This window comes from Xenopus tropicalis, chromosome 7 (assembly GCF_000004195.4).
Source record: "Xenopus tropicalis strain Nigerian chromosome 7, UCB_Xtro_10.0, whole genome shotgun sequence".
Taxonomy (NCBI): domain Eukaryota; kingdom Metazoa; phylum Chordata; class Amphibia; order Anura; family Pipidae; genus Xenopus; species Xenopus tropicalis.
In genome coordinates this window covers 14,474,306-14,493,955 of record NC_030683.2, presented here as the reverse complement: position 1 = coordinate 14,493,955, position 19,650 = coordinate 14,474,306, and the positions used below count along the sequence as shown (strand labels likewise).

The 19,650-nt window shown below is 37.3% G+C and overlaps 1 protein-coding gene across 2 annotated transcripts in view; it reads left to right on the top strand.

Moving 5' to 3' along the window:
• The window catches only part of pcdh15 (protocadherin-related 15), a 709,890-nt gene that overhangs the window by 296,470 nt on the left and 393,770 nt on the right, over positions 1–19,650 (top strand). For both annotated transcript variants that reach the window (XM_031905917.1, XM_031905916.1), the window contains exons 7-9: positions 1,111–1,230; positions 5,984–6,094; positions 15,192–15,362. In XM_031905917.1, coding sequence (XP_031761777.1) covers positions 1,111–1,230; positions 5,984–6,094; positions 15,192–15,362 — 402 coding nt within the window. The remainder of the gene's footprint in view (positions 1–1,110; positions 1,231–5,983; positions 6,095–15,191; positions 15,363–19,650) is intronic.

The window sequence follows — 19,650 nt, the reverse complement described above, 5'->3', positions numbered from 1 at the left end:
TAAAATTACTCTAAACAGATCCTATACCAGTGATCCCCAACCAGTGGCTCAGGGGTAACATGTTGCTCCCCAACCCCTTGGGTGTTGCTCTCAGTGCCCCCAAACCAGGGAGTTATTTTTGAATTGCTGACAGAGGCTGCCTAATAGCCAATCACAGCCCTTATTTGGCACCTCCATGAACTTTTATGATGCTTGTGTTGCTCTCCAAGTCTTTTTACATTTGGCTGTTGGGGACCCCTGCTCTAGAATAACATACGATTCTCTCTGCATGCAGATTTATATTGTTTCTCTATTACAAGCAGCTGTACTGCAGCTCTTTTAGTGTGAGGCACCACCCCCTTTTGCTCTCTGAGCCCTCCTCTCTCTGACTATGAAGACCTCAAAATGGTGCCTACTAGGCATGCTTGATTGATTTTAGTTGGAGCAGAGACAATGAGCATGCCCAGTAGGCACCTCTCTGAGGTCTTCATAGTCGGAGGGAGAAGGAGGGCTTCACGCTAGATATAGAAGTTACTAAAAGAGCTGCAGTTCAGCTGCTTGAGAAGCTAAGCTTTGGGGTTGTCACAAATCAAGGAGAATATGAGGTTTGTGTGTCATAGAAGCAGAGACTTCTGATGCAAATTGTGCTGGTTTCTGAGTTTCCATGTAATCTGTAATTACTATGCAGCCTTGTATAGGGAATTTTATATTCTTTTCATACAGTATATTCTTTGTTGGTCCTTAAGCTCAGGTGGATTACAGCAACCCAGAACATGTGCTGTAAATCAGCAGAAAGAAAATGGGGAGCTACTAGAGGCAACCTTGGGGGCACAGATGTTCCTTTCTAAAAGGCTGTTGTTGCCTTGGGTTGGTACAGAACCACAACATTTAATGTGCCGCATTTTTTACCCTACTTTTTTGTGAAGTTTTAGTTACTTTGAAAATGTCTAATTACTTTACTTAATGTTCAAGCACCCAACACAGAAGTGTATGAAGTCCTTCAGCGGGTTGGGTTCTTTTTAAAGGCCCCATTTATCCAACAGGCACCCTTTGGACAACTGTGATATGTAGTTTACTAGTTCTTTTCTTTTTCAATAATTCCAGCACAAATAACAATGTTGTCATTCACAGCTAACGCCAGTTGGAACAACAATCTTTACTGGTTTCTCAGGGGATGGAGGAGCTACTGATATAGATGATGGACCCAATGGTCAGATTGAATACGTCATTCAGTACAACCCCAACGACACTGTAAGTATTCTTATTATTTTGATATTAGTGTTTTACTAGTACAGTTGAATCCTTCATAAAACTATCCAACTGCCCCCTGTAGCTTTCTACAGTAGGTGGCACATATTTAATTAGAGATGCTAGAGGATTTAGCAGTAAAAAAAAATCTGTAAAAACATACAGTGAATATGATGTTGACTTACCAATAGAATACTGTAATCAAATATCAGAATGGAGATAGACTTGTCTCTAGATGCTTCAGCACCTCCACTTGCAGCAACAAAGAACCCAGAGTCAGTGTTACGTAGTGTAAATGTACGGTTTCCCCTTGCCCGCCAAAATTAGAGAGAAATTTTTTCCAACAATTTTGCTTTAAATAGGGATGCAACAAACCCACTTTTTTTTGGGTTTGGCCAAACCCCCGAACCCACCATGATCGATTCTGCAGAATCCCGAACCGAATCCGAATTAGCATATGCTTCCATAAATCTTCGCACGCGCAGCGGGAAAAAACCTCCTCACATCTAACCCTTCCAAATGCTAATTAGCGTATGCTAATTTATGCTAATTAGGATTAAGAAAGGACTGGATTCGGCCCAAATCCCAAACCGAATCCGGAATCCAGTGCATCCCTAGCTTTAAAGATATAACCTTGACAATGCTGGATTATAGCTCCCAAGACCATTGTTAACATGCTTGTTATATTATGATAGAATTTGTCAATAGCGATGAGTGAATCTGTCCAATTTTGCCGGAAAATTTGTGAAACGGCAAAAAATCGGTGAAACGTGCAACTTTTTTTTTTGTTGCCCGAGTCTTTTTTTTGATGTAACCATGCCCATTTTGATGCGACCATGCCCAATATGATGAGACCATGCCCATTTTGATGCAACCGTGACCATTTTGACACAACCGTGACCATTTTGATGCAATCATGCCCATTTTGACACAACCATGCCCATTTTGACACGACTATGCCCAATATGATGCGACCATGGCCATTTTGACGCAACCATGCCTATTTTGATGCAACTGCTGCTTTTTTTGATGCGCAATAAATTTTTCTGCATGAATTTTCACTTAAGTTTTGTGAAGCAATATGCCAATGGCGAAATGTGGAAATTCGCTGTGAATCCATGCATGGGGAAAAAATTCGCTCATCACTATTTGTCAATCTCAAAACCTGTGTAAGTTATGGTTAATCAACAGTTAGAAGTTCCATCCATTCTTTGTCAGATTTGCCCGAAAAATTCATAATGTGGTGCCATAATCTGCCAAAAAAAATCTTGAAACCCATTGAAGTAGGTGGGTTTTGTTTTTTTTTACAATACATTGGAGTCTATGGGCATTTTTTTTGAGGCAAGACTGGGGAAAAATGTTGGCCATTATTAGCCATGGTACAGATTTCTCTATAAAATGATGTTTTATTTCAGGTAATTGAAAAAAAAAAATAATTATAAATCTGAATACTGATTATACCACCTAATTGATACAAATAAAAAAAAAAATAATAAAAAAATATATGTGTGTGTGTGTATATATATATATATATATATATATATATATAGTATATATATCCAAGGAAAGGCAATTTAAAAGCCTCACTAAAGCAACATTTGAGGCTATTAATGTCATTGCATGAAAATAGATGAGGTTCATGATTTCTGCAAATCAGCTTGCCTAATCAATGTATTTACTTTAATGGAGCAAAAGGTATTTTGATTGTCAGTACTTAAGGACGGGCAGGGGTCACAGGAAATGCTAACGATGGAAAAAGACTTGGACTAATTATTATTGCTTACAAATTAATTACTTCTCATTTTCAAGTGGTAATTTTCAGGGATTTACACTTGTTGTCAAGGTGACCATTATAATTTAATCACTGTTTCTTTTAGTGGCAGCCAGAGAGCCTAATGTATCATAAGCGTAAGTAACTTATAGAGAAACGGGAGCATGTAACATAGTGTTCCGACACACATGCCTATATTTTTCATTGTATTCACTTATATTTTTCAAAACATATTCTTTAGTAAATAATCCTTTGCCGTTTTCCTTGCCCGGCACAGGAGCATATTTATTCTGCTTGTGCTTGATTTATAGATGGGTTGAGTGCTGGGAAAAAAACAGAAAGAAAGGTTTGAGGACAAATTTGAAAAATAAGTGAGATGCTATTTAATCTCCATGAATAGGGCCTGTGTTTGTAAATAATGCACTTAAGTCCTCGATTTCTGCAGAAAAACAAATATATTTAGTGATAAGAAACATATATTGAAAGTAGGGATGCACTGAACGCACTTTTTTGGGTTCGGCCGAAACCCCGAACCCACCCAGCAGGATTCGGCCGAATCCCAAACCTAATTAGCATATGCTGATTAGGATCGGAAGGGGTTAATTTATGCTAATTAGGACTCGGATTCAGACCACAGATCCGCCCGAAACCGGATCCTTAAAGAAAAGCCAGGATTCGGCTGAATCCCAAACTGAATCCGGAATTTGGCGCATCCCTAATTGAAAGTAACCCACAAAGGAACATTACTTACAAAGTGCAAAGATGTTAATGCAGAGTAGGGATTCGGCCGAATACACTTGTTTGGGATTCGGCTAAATCCTGAATTCTTTATGAAAGATTTGGCCAAATACCGAACCAAACTCTAATTCTAATTTGCAAACTAAGGCAGAGGAGTAAAACGAACCGCCCAGGAAGTAAAGAATTTTCAACTTCCGCACTTATGTGGCGGAAAGTCACATGATTTTAAGGATTTGGATTCAGTCCGGCCAGGACCTTGCATTCGGTTGAATCCGAATCCTACTGAAAAAGGCCGAAACCCAAACCGAATCCTGGATTTGGTGCATTCCTAATGCAGAGTTAAGTATATAAGCTCAAAATAGAAGTACATAGTCCTAAACTGATAGGAGTACATAGTCCTAAACTGATAGGAGTACATAGTCCTAAACTGATAGGAGTACATAGTCCTAAACTGATTGGAGTACATAGTCCTAAACTGATAGGAGTACATAGTCCTAAACTGATAGGAGTACATAGTCCTAAACTGATAGGAGTACATAGTCCTAAACTGATAGGAGTACATAGTCCTAAACTGTTTGGAGTACATAGTCCTAAACTGATAGGAGTACATAGTCCTAAACTGATAGGAGTACATAGTCCTAAACTGATAGGAGTACATAGTCCTAAACTGATAGGAGTACATAGTCCTAAACTGATAGGAGTACATAGTCCTAAACTGATAGGAGTACATAGTCCTAAACTGATAGGAGTACATAGTCCTAAACTGATAGGAGTACATAGTCCTAAACTGATAGGAGTACATAGTCCTAAACTGTTTGGAGTACATAGTCCTAAACTGATAGGAGTACATAGTCCTAAACTGATAGGAGTACATAGTCCTAACTGATAGGAGTACATAGTCCTAAACTGATAGGAGTTCATAGTCCTAAACTGATAGGAGTACATAGTCCTAAACTGATAGGAGTACATAGTCCTAAACTGATAGGAGTACATAGTCCTAAACTGATAGGAGTACATAGTCCTAAACTGATAGGAGTACATAGTCCTAAACTGATAGAAGTACATAGTCCTAAACTGATAGGCGTACATAGTCCTAAACTGATAGGAGTACATAGTCCTAAACTGATAGGAGTACATAGTCCTAAACTGATAGGAGTACATAGTCCTAAACTGATAGAAGTACATAGTCCTAAACTGATAGGCGTACATAGTCCTAAACTGATAGGAGTACATAGTCCTAAACTGATAGGAGTACATAGTCCTAAACTGATAGGAGTACATAGTCCTAAACTGATAGGAGTACATAGTCCTAAACTGATAGGAGTACATAGTCCTAAACTGGCCATATATGAGGCAATAGTTGCTGCTCCTGACTATTATAGCAGCTTATTAGGCATGATTGCTCTCCCTCTCAAGATAACATCTTATCATCGTTCATTGAGATAGTAATCAGGAAGGATGGACACTTGGACATGGACTATATTGTGTAGTTGAATGCTGTGTTTCTCAAAGGCTCTGCACAAAACCCAATGCATATCAATAGTTGGTGCCAAACAATCAGATGAGCTTCATTATACCCACCACTATATGTGTATTCTGTTTTATTCATGGTTCTTGTGTCTAAAATGGCTGTTGATATTGGTTTTCACCTAATAACCTGATCACACTCAAGCATAACAAATATGACTAAAATATCACGGAATCAACAAAAACATATACCTGAGTAGTGTGCTTTAATAAAGAGAAGACGTTGCCTATAATTCCTGAAAAGCTTATGGTGTATCAAATAATTTTTACAGTTGGCCTTTAAAGGTACCAGTTGTGTAAGAATTGGGATCTTGGTTCTCTAAAGTAACATTATTCCTTCTACGGGGTCATGTTTCATAATTTTTTAGCAAAAACAGAACGCATGTATTAAACATATTTTAGCGAATGAAATACTTAGGTGGTCTAGAAAGACCACCATCATTCACTTTGCTGGCAGATTCCAGAAGCAGGAATGGGGGGACTTTGTTAACTTTTTTCTTACTCTAGGCGCCAGAGAAGCCCTCACCTACATCTACCAAGGCAACAGGTCCCTCTATAGAAGATATGTCCCTGACCCTAAGTCTCAAGCGTTGCAGCTAGAACATTTACAATGACCTTCTTATGTTCAGCATAATGGATTTAAAATACTTGCTAGAAGTGTATTATATCTTCATATGAATAAGCAAAGTTATAACAAAGATGTCTTTCTATCTTCTTCAGGCATCGAATCAGACCTTCGACATTCCTCTCACATTGTCTGGAGCAGTGGTATTAAGGCGAAGGCTGAATTACGAAGAGAAGACTCGCTACTTTGTCATTGTTCAAGCCAATGTAAGTTCGCTGTGCATGTTAATCAATGTTAATGAAAAGCTTTCAACTTTTTTAGAAGGAATGGAAACATTACAGAAGAATATGCCTTGTGTTTTTCTTTTGCCACTGCCCCCTCATCATTGCCAAGTGCCACCTCTTTTTTAATATGGCATATAACAAAATATGGCAGTTGCTGTGTAACAATATATAACCATGTTCTCAAAAAAACTGAATTCTTTCTGACACAAGCACAGGACTAGATTATGTGCCAATAAGGAAATTACATCTATCTATCTATCTATCTATCTATCTATCTATCTATCTATCTATCATCTATCTATCATCTATCTATCATCTATCTATCTATCTATCTATCTATCTATCTATCTATCATCATCTCTATCTGTCTATCATCTATCTATCTATCTATCTATCTATCTATCTATCTATCAATCTATCTATCATCTATCTATCTATCTATCTATCATCTATCTATCTATCATCTATCTATCTATCATCTATCTATCTATCATCTATCTATCTATCTATCTATCTATCTATCATCTATCTACCTATCTATCTATCTATCATCTATCTATCTATCTATCTATCATCTATCTATCTATCTATCTATCTATCTATCTATCTATCTATCATAATCTCTATCTGTCTTCAGCCATATTCTGTACTTGACAATATATGGCAAAATGGTTGGCAGTTGTGGCCATATTCGATCATATACAGTAGGCAAGGTATGGGGTTCTGCTCTCCTTGTTAAGTCACTAGGGGGAATGGATATGTATATAATAGATGTAGATATTTAAAATCTTAAGGCACTTAGGGCACCTTTTTGTTTTTTACATTTTTCTGGAAAAGTCCAATTATTAAAAAGGAAAAATATTGGATGGTACACCTTCCAATTGACTATAACTGTATTCTCATGAATAGTCAGCAGATTGCGATTATTTTTTAGATATTTTTGTTATTTAATGAACCTTTTACTTTTTTATAGTCTAATGCTCTATTGACATTGACTGTGTTTTGGAGTGGTTAACTATTAACATGAAAAAGTTGGATTGTTGTTTTAGTGTAGAATTAAATAAAAAAAAGAACTAACTAGAGGGAGAAATTGATGATGTTGAGGGTGATGTGCATGTGAAAGGAGAATAAAGAAAGTGTCTATTTTTGTTCTACATATACATAAAAGAAAATGATTCAGGCATATATAAACCATACTACCCAAAAAGGCACACCCAAAATAAGATCCCATTTACTCAGGTTGCCTTTGAGCTAAGTCATCTTTTCTCACTCAATACCATACTCAAACCATAAAAAATATCGGTCGTCATTGTTCGGTGTTCTGACTTACCCCACACAAGTCCATGTATTCGAACAAAACATAGGGGCAACACCATGTATGTTCCATGAACATCAATATGTATAGCTTAATAGCTAAACTATTTATAAATCATCTGTTAACCATACAAAGTGAGGTCCCAATGCATTTTATGGGTTACCGGAAAGTTAACCAAAAACAAAAAAGGGGGTTGTGGGATCACTCCATGGCTAAGTAATATATATAAGTACAATGAATGAGTAAATGTTCTGGCCGAATGACTACAAGATACAAAAAAGAAAGGATTTATCAATGCACATTCTCTGGTTCCCTTGGCATTTGTGCAACTGAAATACTGTTGAAAACAGGGAGTTTTAGTTACAACCCTATAATCATATAACCTACAGTCATATCCTTAGGTAAGAAGTGTCTCGTAACTCTCCTGTCCCTTTAGGGGTAGTCATGCATTTATATAATGGGGATCTTTCTGCTATAAAACCAAAACTGTAGGAGTATAAAGGAGGAGAGACCTGTTTTAGTGGGGTCAATTTCTCTCCTAATAAAGTTAATGGCAGGGGTGAGGGATCAAGGCTGTGAGACCCGTGCCTTGGTCAGGAGATACAAACATGCAGAGAAGTGCCAGCCTTTCAATTGTATGATCGGAGGTAAATAGCATGTGGGGTTTACCCTAACGTTGTACGGTGGCTTGGCAGTTTTATAATAGGGATGCACCGAATCCAGGATTCGGTTAGGGATTTGGCCAAGATTCGACTGGATTTAGATTTGACCAAATCCATGGTCCTGGCCGAACCGAATCTGAATCTTTAAAATCATGTGACTTCATATTTGGTTTGGTATTCGGCCAAATCTTTCACGAAGGATTCAGGCTTTTGCTAAATCCTAAAATAGTGGATCCCTATTTTACAATCATAGCTTTGTAACTAAATACCCCTGTTGTTGAAGGTATCTTCACCCTCTTTTCTATGTTGAAACCCTACGCACTTCTTACAACTAAAGCCCTGCCTAGAATTGAACTTTAAATGGTCCCATGTAGAAATGCTTATTATGAAAAGAATATATACAGGTATGGGACCCGTTATCCAGAATGCTTGGGACCTGGGTTATTCCGGATAAGGGCTCTTTCTGTAATTCGGATCTCCTACCTTAATTCTACTAAAAAAAATGATTTAAACAGTAATTAAATCCAATAGGATTGTTTTGGTTCCAATAAGGATTAATTATATCTTAGTTGGGATCAAGTACAGGTACTGTTTTATTATTACAGAGAAAAGGGAATCATTTAACCATTAAATAAACCCAATAGGGCTGTTCTGCCCCCAATAAGGGGTAATTATATCTTAGTTGGGATCAAGTACAGGTACTGTTTTATTATTACAGAGAAAAGGGAATCATTTAACCATTAAATAAACCCAATAGGGCTGTTCTGCCCCCAATAAAGATTATTTATATCTTAGTTGGGATCAAGTTCAGGTACTGTTTTATTATTACAGAGAAAAGGGAATCATTTAACCATGAAATAAACCCAATAGGGCTGTTCTGCCCCCAATAAGGGGTAATTATATCTTAGTTGGGATCAAGTACAGGTACTGTTTTATTATTACAGAGAAAAGGGAATCATTTAACCATGAAATAAACCCAATAGGGCTGTTCTGCCCCCAATAAGGGGTAATTATATCTTAGTTGGGATCAAGTTCAGGTACTGTTTTATTATTACAGAGAAAAAGGAAATCATTTTTAAAAATGTGAATTACTTCATTAAAATGGGGAGATGGCCTTTCCGTAATTCGGAACTTTCTGAGAAATGGGTTTCCGGATAAGGGGTCCGATACCTGTACATTAAAAAGAACAAATAGGAAAGCTGTATGTCAAGCCTAAATTTCCATTCATCCTATGTCTATAACAAGTTAAGGATTATCCATACTTGCCACTGCTAAATCCAACGATAGAGGAAAATAACATTGTATAGTATTAGTCTCCATTAATCCATGCACATTTATCACAGCACACAACATTCTTTTTTGCAACAGAGAAAAGCAATAAATTCAGACTTCTTGCCGTGAAGTTGTTAAACATTTCAGATTTAAATTCTTGAACTGCTAAAAATCCCCCTTGGGCATTTTTTCCGTTGCTTTGTTATATATCGTCAGTTAAGATTAATTCTTGACCTTTTTCCTAGTGTTTTTTTTTGAACTGCATGATTAATAATCCACCAGTGGAAAAGCTGGAGTGTGCTCCCTGAATGCGTGCTATTATTATGGAATTACCATTTGTTTCTAGTTGATTTAGAATATCTCAGGCTACTTCACACGTTGTCCTGTTTCACAGAGCAGTAAGTATGCCCCGTAGGAGAAAATATGTTCTGAGAATATGTTGTCTTCAGCCGTTTACTACTCCGTGCATAATACTAATGAGCCATCGGGAAAAGCTTAGTATTATTAGGTAAATCGGATTATTCTTAAGATGTTTACATTTGTAGTTTTTCTCAATTGAGCGGACAGATTGAAATTCAGCGAGGAAGTTTTACTGTGTAAAGCGGAGACAGTAATGGCTAAAAACAGTTATCTCTGGATAAAACGTTATTTCAGATTATTACCGAAACAACTAGTGATGGCCGAAATGTTTCAGCAGGCATGGATTTGGGCATTTCGGCATTTCCATGTTTCGTCATTTAGGGATTGTTTCGTGAAATGGATGAAAAAATTTGCCGCAGGCACAGGCGTCAAAAGAATAGTCGCAGTGTCAAAATAAATAGTCACAGGCGTCAAAAGAATAGTCGCAGTGTCAAAATAAATAGTCACAGGCGTCAAAAGAATAGTCGCAGCGTCAAAATAAATAGTCACAGGCATCAAAAGAATAGTCGCAGCGTCAAAATAAATAGTCACAGGCGTCAAAAGAATAGTCGCGGTGTCAAAATAAATAGTCACAGGCGTCAAAAGAATAGTCGGGGTGTCAAAATAAATAGTCACAGGCGTCAAAAGAATAGTCGGGGTGTCAAAATAAATAGTCACAGGCGTCAAAAGAATAGTCGGGGTGTCAAAATAAAAAGTCGCGACTGCAAAATAAATAGTCACGGCGTCAAAATAATAGTCGCGCATCAAAATAATATTTGCGCATCAAAAAATTAGTTCGATGATTTTCCGGTGAAGCGAAAGGGGACAGATTCGCTCATCACTAGAAACAAAGTTATGATTTGTCGTTTGTATGTGACTTGTTTTATTTACAAAGGGAAACTATACCCTAAACATATTTCAGAAATAGGCAATAAATAACTTAACCCCATGTAGTGGCCCTAAATATTCCTGTTTATAGGCTATTTAGCTGCAATGTCTTGGTAAAAGTGTTTCTTGACTAAAACATTGGTCTCGCAGGCTGAGCTTGTATATTTTCATAAGAGCCAATATTATATCTGAAGGCAAAAGACCACCATCAAAAGGATGAAAGATGGGCGAGTTGCAACTACTTGAAAGTTTGGCCAGCCTCTTTGCAAACTAACTTTAGAAAACATAAATGGGTTGTGGGATAATTTAACCTGAGCCAGAGAGCATTGTGCATTGCATAGGTCAACAAAGTAGGTGAAAAACTGGATAGATGGGGTCAAATTGTCACAATCACTTTATCTACTGTGCCTGGATGTGGTAAATACGCCTTCTCATCTCTAGAAAGTACAAGTGTTTGGTTCAAGGAAAAGCCTACATATTTGCTAATTCAATAATCTGCAAAAAATATGTTCGGCACAAGTCTATTTATTCAACTCATGTTGGAAAAAAGGATATACTAGGCTTTGAATGTGAACTGCTCAGTTATTGTTAAGAACAGTTAAACCAATAAACCAGTAAACCTAAGTCTGACTATAAGTTCCATAAGTTCCTGCAACGTACTTCCTCCTACGGGAGTGGCTATTTATATACACGTGCCTGCCTTTCCCTGCCCCCTCTATGATGTCAGAGATGGGTGGGGCGGGCGCAGGTATATAAATAGCCACAGAGCAGCAGGCCGGAGAGGGTGCAGGTTGGGAGAGGGGCGGGTTAGAGTCCGACGCAGGACTTTTTGTTGACCCACAAATCACTACTGTCTATATCATATTAAAAGTAATTCCCTTGGTGAAATGTCCCTTGTTTATTGAAGTCGCAAACTAGGCAACATTTCCCAAAAACATAATTCAAGTTCCATATCATAGAGGTATGGGACCTTTTATCCAGAATGCTCAGGACATGGGGTTTTCTGGATACGGGATCTTTCCTTAATTTGGATCTCCTACCTTAAGTCTACTAAAAATAATTTTAACACTAAATAAACCCAAAAGGATTGTTCTGCCCCCAATAAGGGGTAATTATATCTTAGTTGGGATCAAGTACAGGTACTGTTTTATTATTACAGAGAAAAGGGAATCATTTAACCATTAAATAAACCCAATAGGGCTGTTCTGCCCCCAATAAGGGGTAATTATATCTTAGTTGGGATCAGTACAGGTACTGTTTTATTATTACAGAGAAAAGGGAATCATTTAACCATTAAATAAACCCAATAGGGCTGTTCTGCCCCCAATAAGGGGTAATTATATCTTAGTTGGGATCAAGTACAGGTACTGTTTTATTATTACAGAGAAAAGGGAATCATTTAACCATGAAATAAACCCAATAGGGCTGTTCTGCCCCCAATAAGGGGTAATTATATCTTAGTTGGGATCAAGTACAGGTACTGTTTTATTATTACAGAGAAAAGGGAATCATTTAACCATTAAATAAACCCAATAGGGCTGTTCTGCCCCCAATAAGGGGTAATTATATCTTAGTTGGGATCAAGTACAGGTACTGTTTTATTATTACAGAGAAAAGGGAATCATTTAACCATTAAATAAACCCAATAGGGCTGTTCTGCCCCCAATAAGGGGTAATTATATCTTAGTTGGGATCAAGTACAAGTGCTGTATTATTATTACAGAGAAAACAAAATATCTTATTCTAAAATGTTTCTCAATTTGAAGCCAGCTTAACATTTCCACCGATATTAGGTTTTCATATGTAACCTTTAAATTGTTATGTAGTTGACAGAGGGAAAATCAACACTTCATATATTTACTTCTCTACCTGTCTTTTAAAAATTCATTAAAACGCGCAAACACCATCCCGGAATTTCCAAGTCACAAACACCCAAGCATAGAATGTAAACCATTTCTTAATGCGTTCGGTTGAAGAAGTGTATTTGACAAGCCTTATATTGAAGAAAACCCTTTTGTAATGGAAAACACTGCTTTCTTCTTAGGACTAGGATATTGCCTTTTTTTTCCATCTGCTCAAAATGATATTTCCCATACTGTAGGGAAATATATACTACAACCGTATAAGAGTGATAGCATTTTCCGCTTCTCATTCTTCTATAAGAAAATCCTTCTTCTTGAGATTTTATTGCTGTCATCTGGCCGTTATCACTTCACTTAAAATAGCAAATATGATCTTTTTTTTTTTTTTCAATCTCTTCCCTTTCAGTTTCTTAAGAGTTATTGAAAGGGGCTTTTGATGGCTTCTTAGCATCTCAAGCAGGACAGCATCAGTCTAACAGTTTTATGGGAATCAATACTCCGCTACTAAATGTTCGGCTGTTATTGAAGAGCCATATTATATATAGCAAAGTTGTTTAAATTGAAGATACTCATATTCTGGAGCTAGATAATCATTGCTGTGTTTGTTTGGATATTCACATTGTATCTGTTCTCTATGATATCGAAATGTCGGATATTGGACATTTTAAAGTCAACAAAGAAAGGACAATTTCCCTGGGACTAAGCCTAGGAGCTCCTTTGATAGGAACTGTCCTTAGCAAAACCTCAGCTTTCTCGTTTGTAAAGTTTAGGTCCTGTAGGGATGCCAGTTGGTCAGCCGGTAAATATTATGCCAAATGCCAACGTTTGGAGTTAGCAGAGGGACCTCAAGTCTAAAGGGCACATTTACAAAGCAATTTTTGAAATTGAGATAAAGTCGGATTTTTTCTTACTTCTAGTTAATGTGTAGATTTATGAATGGGTTTTCGCCAGAACTCAATTTTTTCATTATTATTCCCCGCAAAATTAGTGTTTTTCGAAAATAACTTGGCAAGAAAAGCAAATGGCAAACAGAGCTACGAACTAGGGAACAAGCCCTTTAAAGTTTTATTGCGGAGGTGCAACGTTTCGGGGCAGAATAACTCCTTTATCAGCATGATGCTTGATAAAGGGGTTATTCTGCCCCGAAATGTTGCACCTCCGCAATAAAACTTCAAAGGGCTTGTTCCCTAGTTCGTAGCTCTGTGTGCCATTTGCTTTTCTTGCCAAGTGGGTTTTGGGAGGGTGCCGATCCCTCCAGCAGTGTGCACCGGGCGTTCATTATTTTGGAGAGCCAAGGTGTGCGGAAAGGGTCTCTGTTGTGCTTTCGAAAATAACTCCCATAATTAGTGATGAGCAAATTTTTTCACCAGGCATGGATGCGCAGCGAATTTCCGCATTTCGAGATTGGCAGATTGTTTCGCAAAACTTCTGTGAAAATTTGTCGCAGAAAAATTTGTGTGCGGATATTTTTTTGTTGCGCGGCAAAATTGGGCGCGGTCACGTAAAAAAGGGGCGGTCGCATCAGAAGCTTGAATGAATCCGAAACTTTCGTGCTCGGTGCGACAATACAATTTTGTCACACAAATTTTGTCGCAAAGTACGAAAAAGTTGCAGTAAGGTACGAAAAAGTCGCAGAAAATACGCACAGTATGAAAAAATACGAATTAGTTGTATTCGGAGCGATCGTACTTTAATAAACAGGCCCCTTAGTGTTTATTCACGTTTTGGAGTGCAAGAAACTGAAGAAATGACAAACTCCCAAAATTAATATTAGTACAGGTATAGGACTCGTTATCCAGAATGCCCGGGACCAAGGGTATTCTGGATAAGGGGTCTTTCCGTAATTTGGATCTTCATACCTTAAGTCTATTAAAAAATCAATAAAACATTAATTAAACTCAATAAGATTATTTTGCATCCAGTAAGGATTAATTATATCTTAGTTTGGATCAAATACAGGTACTGTTTTATTATTACAGAGAAAAGGGAATCATTTAACCATTAAATAAACCCAATAGGGCTGTTCTGCCCCAATAAGGGGTAATTATATCTTAGTTGGGATCAAGTACTGGTACTGTTTTATTATTACAGAGAAAAGGGAATCATTTAACCATGAAATAAACCCAATAGGGCTGTTCTGCCCCCAATAAGGGGTAATTATATCTTAGTTGGGATCAAGTACAGGTACTGTTTTATTATTACAGAGAAAAGGGAATCATTTAACCATGAAATAAACCCAATAGGGCTGTTCTGCCCCAATAAGGGGTAATTATATCTTAGTTGGGATCAAGTACAGGTACTGTTTTATTATTACAGAGAAAAGGGAATCATTTAACCATTAAATAAACCCAATAGGATTGTTCTGCCCCCAATAAGGATTAATTATATCTTAGTTGGGATCAAATACAAAGCACTGTTTTATTTTTACAGAGAAAAAGGAAATCAATTTTTAAAATCTGAATTGTTTGCTTATAATGGAGTCTATGGGAGACAGGCTTTCCGTAATTCGGAGCTTTCTGGATATCGGGTTTCCGGATAAGGGATCCCATACCTGTATTATAAAAATCCAAAGGGAAATGCTGTAATAATGCTACGTATTGAATGAGTTTTAAACTATAGAGCAATTTAATTGCAGTTTTGGTGAATAGAACAGTCTTTTTCACACGTGTATTATTTTACAGGATCGGACCCCAAATCCTAATGAACGACGGACCAGTACAACTACTCTGACAGTTGATATCCTCGATGGTGATGACCTGGGGCCCATGTTCCTGCCATGCGTCCTAGTGGACAAGACTCGGGATTGCCGCCCCTTAACGTACAACGCGGTCATTCCAGAACTCCGAAGTCCTGTGAGTATTACGTGTTATAATTAATCTATAATATTTCAACTGAAAATCTCTCCATTACATAGGAAATTGATCTGTTTGGAGTTCCTTTTAAAACCATTTTAAAATGTATCACCTATATAGATTTTCCTGAAACTTATACAATTCATTTTTTAATTTTTTAACAAAATATGAATAAATAACATTAACATCTAAAGTAATTTGACACTTAAGGGACTGGGTATTCTGAAGTCAGCTTTTTTACAATTATTAATTATATATTCTCATTTTTTTTTTTGCCCTTTTCTGATGCCGAGTAGAAATCTAAAATTCAAATGTTGACCTTAGCGAACATGGCATTTTTTAAAAAACCTTGGTTATTTTCTTTATATTATCATTGATTTACAAAACTATTCTTTTTTAAATGTAATCTTAAGTAGTGATAAGCGAATTTTTTCACCAGGCATGGATTTGCAGCGAATTTCCACATTTTGGCGAATTGTTTAGCGAAACTTCAGCGAAAATTCACCACGGAAAAATTCGCCGCATGTAAATTTTTGTTGCACGTCAAATTTGGCGCGGTCGCATCAAAATGTGGGTGGGGTTGCATCAAAAAATTGTGGGCAACAAAAAAAAGACATGGGCGACCAAAAAAGATGCGGGCGACAAAGAAAATATCGTGTGACAAATGCGTTTCGCACATTTTTCGCCGTTTCACAAATTTTTCGGCGTTTCGCAAATTTTCTTGCCGTTTTGCGAATTTTATGGCAAAGCAAACCGGGACAGATTCGCTCATCACTAATCTTAAGACTTCCTAACGTTAGTTAATAGTAACAATAGTGATTATTATTATTTTTCACAAATGTTTATTTTATTGTATTATATGTAGGCAATTATTTAACAGATTTTTTCATATTTTATTTTTTAATTATTTAGTAATTATTAGGCTTTTTTATTCACAATCATGTACAATAATATAAACTATCACTCAGAAGCACCAACTGTTTCTCATATAAAGATGGTTTATCTGCAAACCCAACTGAGGCTCACTGGCATCTTGTTAGCTAAGGATATCTTAGACTTTTATTCCATGGGCCAGTAAGCTGCTGACTTGGCTTGGGAGAGGGTTGTGTATGACCATTAGTGATAAGCAAATCTGTCCAGTTTCATTTTGCCGAAAAATTCGTGAACTGATAAAAAAAATTGCGAAACGCAGAAAAATCCACGAAACACATTTGCTGTGTGAATTTTTTTGTTGCGCACATCTTTTTTAGTTCCATGCGGTTTTCTTTGCTGTGACCGCACCTATTTTCAACGCGGACGCACCCATTTTGATGCGACTGTGCATATTTTTATGCAGCCATGCCAATTTTTACGCGACCATGCCTATTTTTGACGCAACCGTGCCTATTTTTTATGCTACCAGACCCATTTTTATGCGACAGCAACTTTATTTTTACACACAACAATTTTTTTTGTCGTGGAGTTTTACAAAACAATTCGCCAACTGATAAGAAAATTCGCGGAACGGCAAAACATCTCTGAAACACGTTTGCCGCGTGAATATTTTTGATGCAGCCGCACCCATTTTTACGCGACAGCAACTTTTTCTTTACACACAACAAATTTTTTTGTCATGGATTTTCGCTAGAGTTTCACAAAACAATTCGCCAATCGATAAGAAAATTAGCGGAATGGCAAAACATCTGTGAAACACATTTGCTGTGTGAATAGTTTTGACACAGCCGCACCCATTTTGATGTGGCCACGCCTATTTTCGACGAAACAGTGTCCATTTTTTATTGCGACCGCGCCCATTTTTATGCGACAGCAACTTTTTTTGACGCATGCCAAATTTTTTGCCCAATGGGAAATGCCAAAGATTTGCTCATCACTAACAACCATCTCTGCATCACATAGCTGTGTAAATCTGATGTGTTTATCTATTTTTCAGAAGGGATAAGATTAGTATCTACACTTCTCAATTCTATTTTCTGCCATGTTTCTTTTACAAGGTGAAAAATGCTACAGTAAAGTTTATTCTGATGGGATGTTTCTTTTTCCATACGTTATACATTCGATTTAGTGGCTTTTTTCGCTGCAGCAGTGGTTTCTATTTTGATATAATTTTGTGTAATTGCTGTGCCATTTCTTTTTAATGTTTTTGACAAGGATTTTATTTGCAATTCACTTTGCTTTAATGTGATGTAAAACTGTTTTCAGTACATCTTACTCATTTTAAAGTGCCACGTGCAGAGCCTGGTGCAGTTCTCTTCCCTTATGATATTGGTTAAGGATAATTAAAGTACAGCTGAATGCACCTTAGGAAAAAAAATGCCTCCTAATATGTGTACATTGCACAAACTAACAGCAGGAACGTATATGGAGAGGACACTCGCTAAAGGCTCCCTCCCAATAAAATGCAAATAGTAGATATGCAAGTGCATTTATATGAAAGAGACATATATTTGGTAATAAAATAAATGGGTCAATGTGGCAGCCCATAAACCTTAAATGCATTTATTGATTGATAAATGTATTGCATCCTTTTTATTGAGAACCACCCAACAGATATTTTATATTTTAATCTGGTGTCTTGATGATTTATTTTGGTAAGGAAGGTTCTTTAAATTGACCTTGAAACTTGACCTAGTTTTAGTTATATATTTATTCATTCGTTTTCACATTGAATTCTGGGATTTCAATTCTCATTCATATATACAGTGGTGTGAAAAACTATTTGCCCCCTTCCTGATTTCTTATTCTTTTGCATGTTTGTCACACTTAAATGTTTCTGCTCATCAAAAACCGCTAACTATTAGTCAAAGATAACATAATTGAACACAAAATGCAGTTTTTAAATGAAGGTTTACGTTATTAAGGGAGAAAAAAAACTCCAAACCTACATGACCCTGTGTGAAAAAGTGATTGCCCCCTTGTTAAAAACTTAACCGTGGTTTATCACACCTGAGTTCAATTTCTGTAGTCACCCCCAGGCCTGATTACTGCCACACCTGTTTCAACCAAGAAATCACTTAAATAGGAGCTACCTGACACAGAGAAGTAGCCCAAAAGCACCTCAAAAGCTAGACATCATGCCAAGATCCAAAGAAATTCAGGAACAAATGAGAACAAAAGTAATTGAGATCTATCAGTCTGGTAAAGGTTATAAAGCCATTTCTAAAGCTTTGGGACTCCAGCGAACCACAGTGAGAGCCATTATCCACAAATGGCAAAAACATGGAACAGTGGTAAACCTTCCCAGGAGTGGCCGGCCGACCAAAATTACCCCAAGAGCGCAGAGACAACTCATCCGAGAGGCCACAAAAGACCCCAGGACAACATCTAAAGAACTGCAGGCCTCACTTGCCTCAATTAAGGTCAGTGTTCACGACTCCACCATAAGAAAGAGACTGGGCAAAAACGGCCTGCATGGCAGATTTCCAAGGCGCAAACCACTTTTAAGCAAAAAGAACATTATGGCTCGTCTCAATTTTGCTAAAAAACATCTCAATGATTGCCAAGACTTTTGGGAAAATATCTTGTGGACCGACGAGACAAAAGTTGAACTTTTTGGAAGGTGAGTGTCCCGTTACATCTGGCGTAAAAGTAACACAGCATTTCAGAAAAAGAACATCATACCAACAGTAAAATATGGTGGTGGTAGTGTGATGGTCTGGGGTTGTTTTGCTGCTTCAGGACCTGGAAGGCTTGCTGTGATAGATGGAACCATGAATTCTATTGTCTACCAAAAAATCCTGAAGGAGAATGTCCGGCCATCTGTTCGTCAACTCAAGCTGAAGCGATCTTGGGTGCTGCAGCAGGACAATGACCCAAAACACACCAGCAAATCCACCTCTGAATGGCTGAAGAAAAACAAAATGAAGACTTTGGAGTGGCCTAGTCAAAGTCCTGACCTGAATCCTATTGAGATGTTGTGGCATGACCTTAAAAAGGCGGTTCATGCTAGAAAACCCTCAAATAAAGCTGAATTACAACAATTCTGCAAAGATGAGTGGGCCAAAATTCCTCCAGAGCACTGTAAAAGACTCGTTGCAAGTTATCGCAAGCGCTTGATTGCAGTTATTGCTGCTAAGGGTGGCCCAACCAGTTATTAGGTTCAGGGGGCAATTACTTTTTCACACAGGGCCATGTAGGTTTGGATTTTTTTTCTCCCTAAATAATAAAAACCCTGATTTAAAAACTGCATTTTGTGTTTACTTGTGTTATCTTTGACTAATAGTTAAATGTGTTTGATGATCAGAAACATTTTGTGTGACAAACATGCAAAAGAATAAGAAATCAGGAAGGG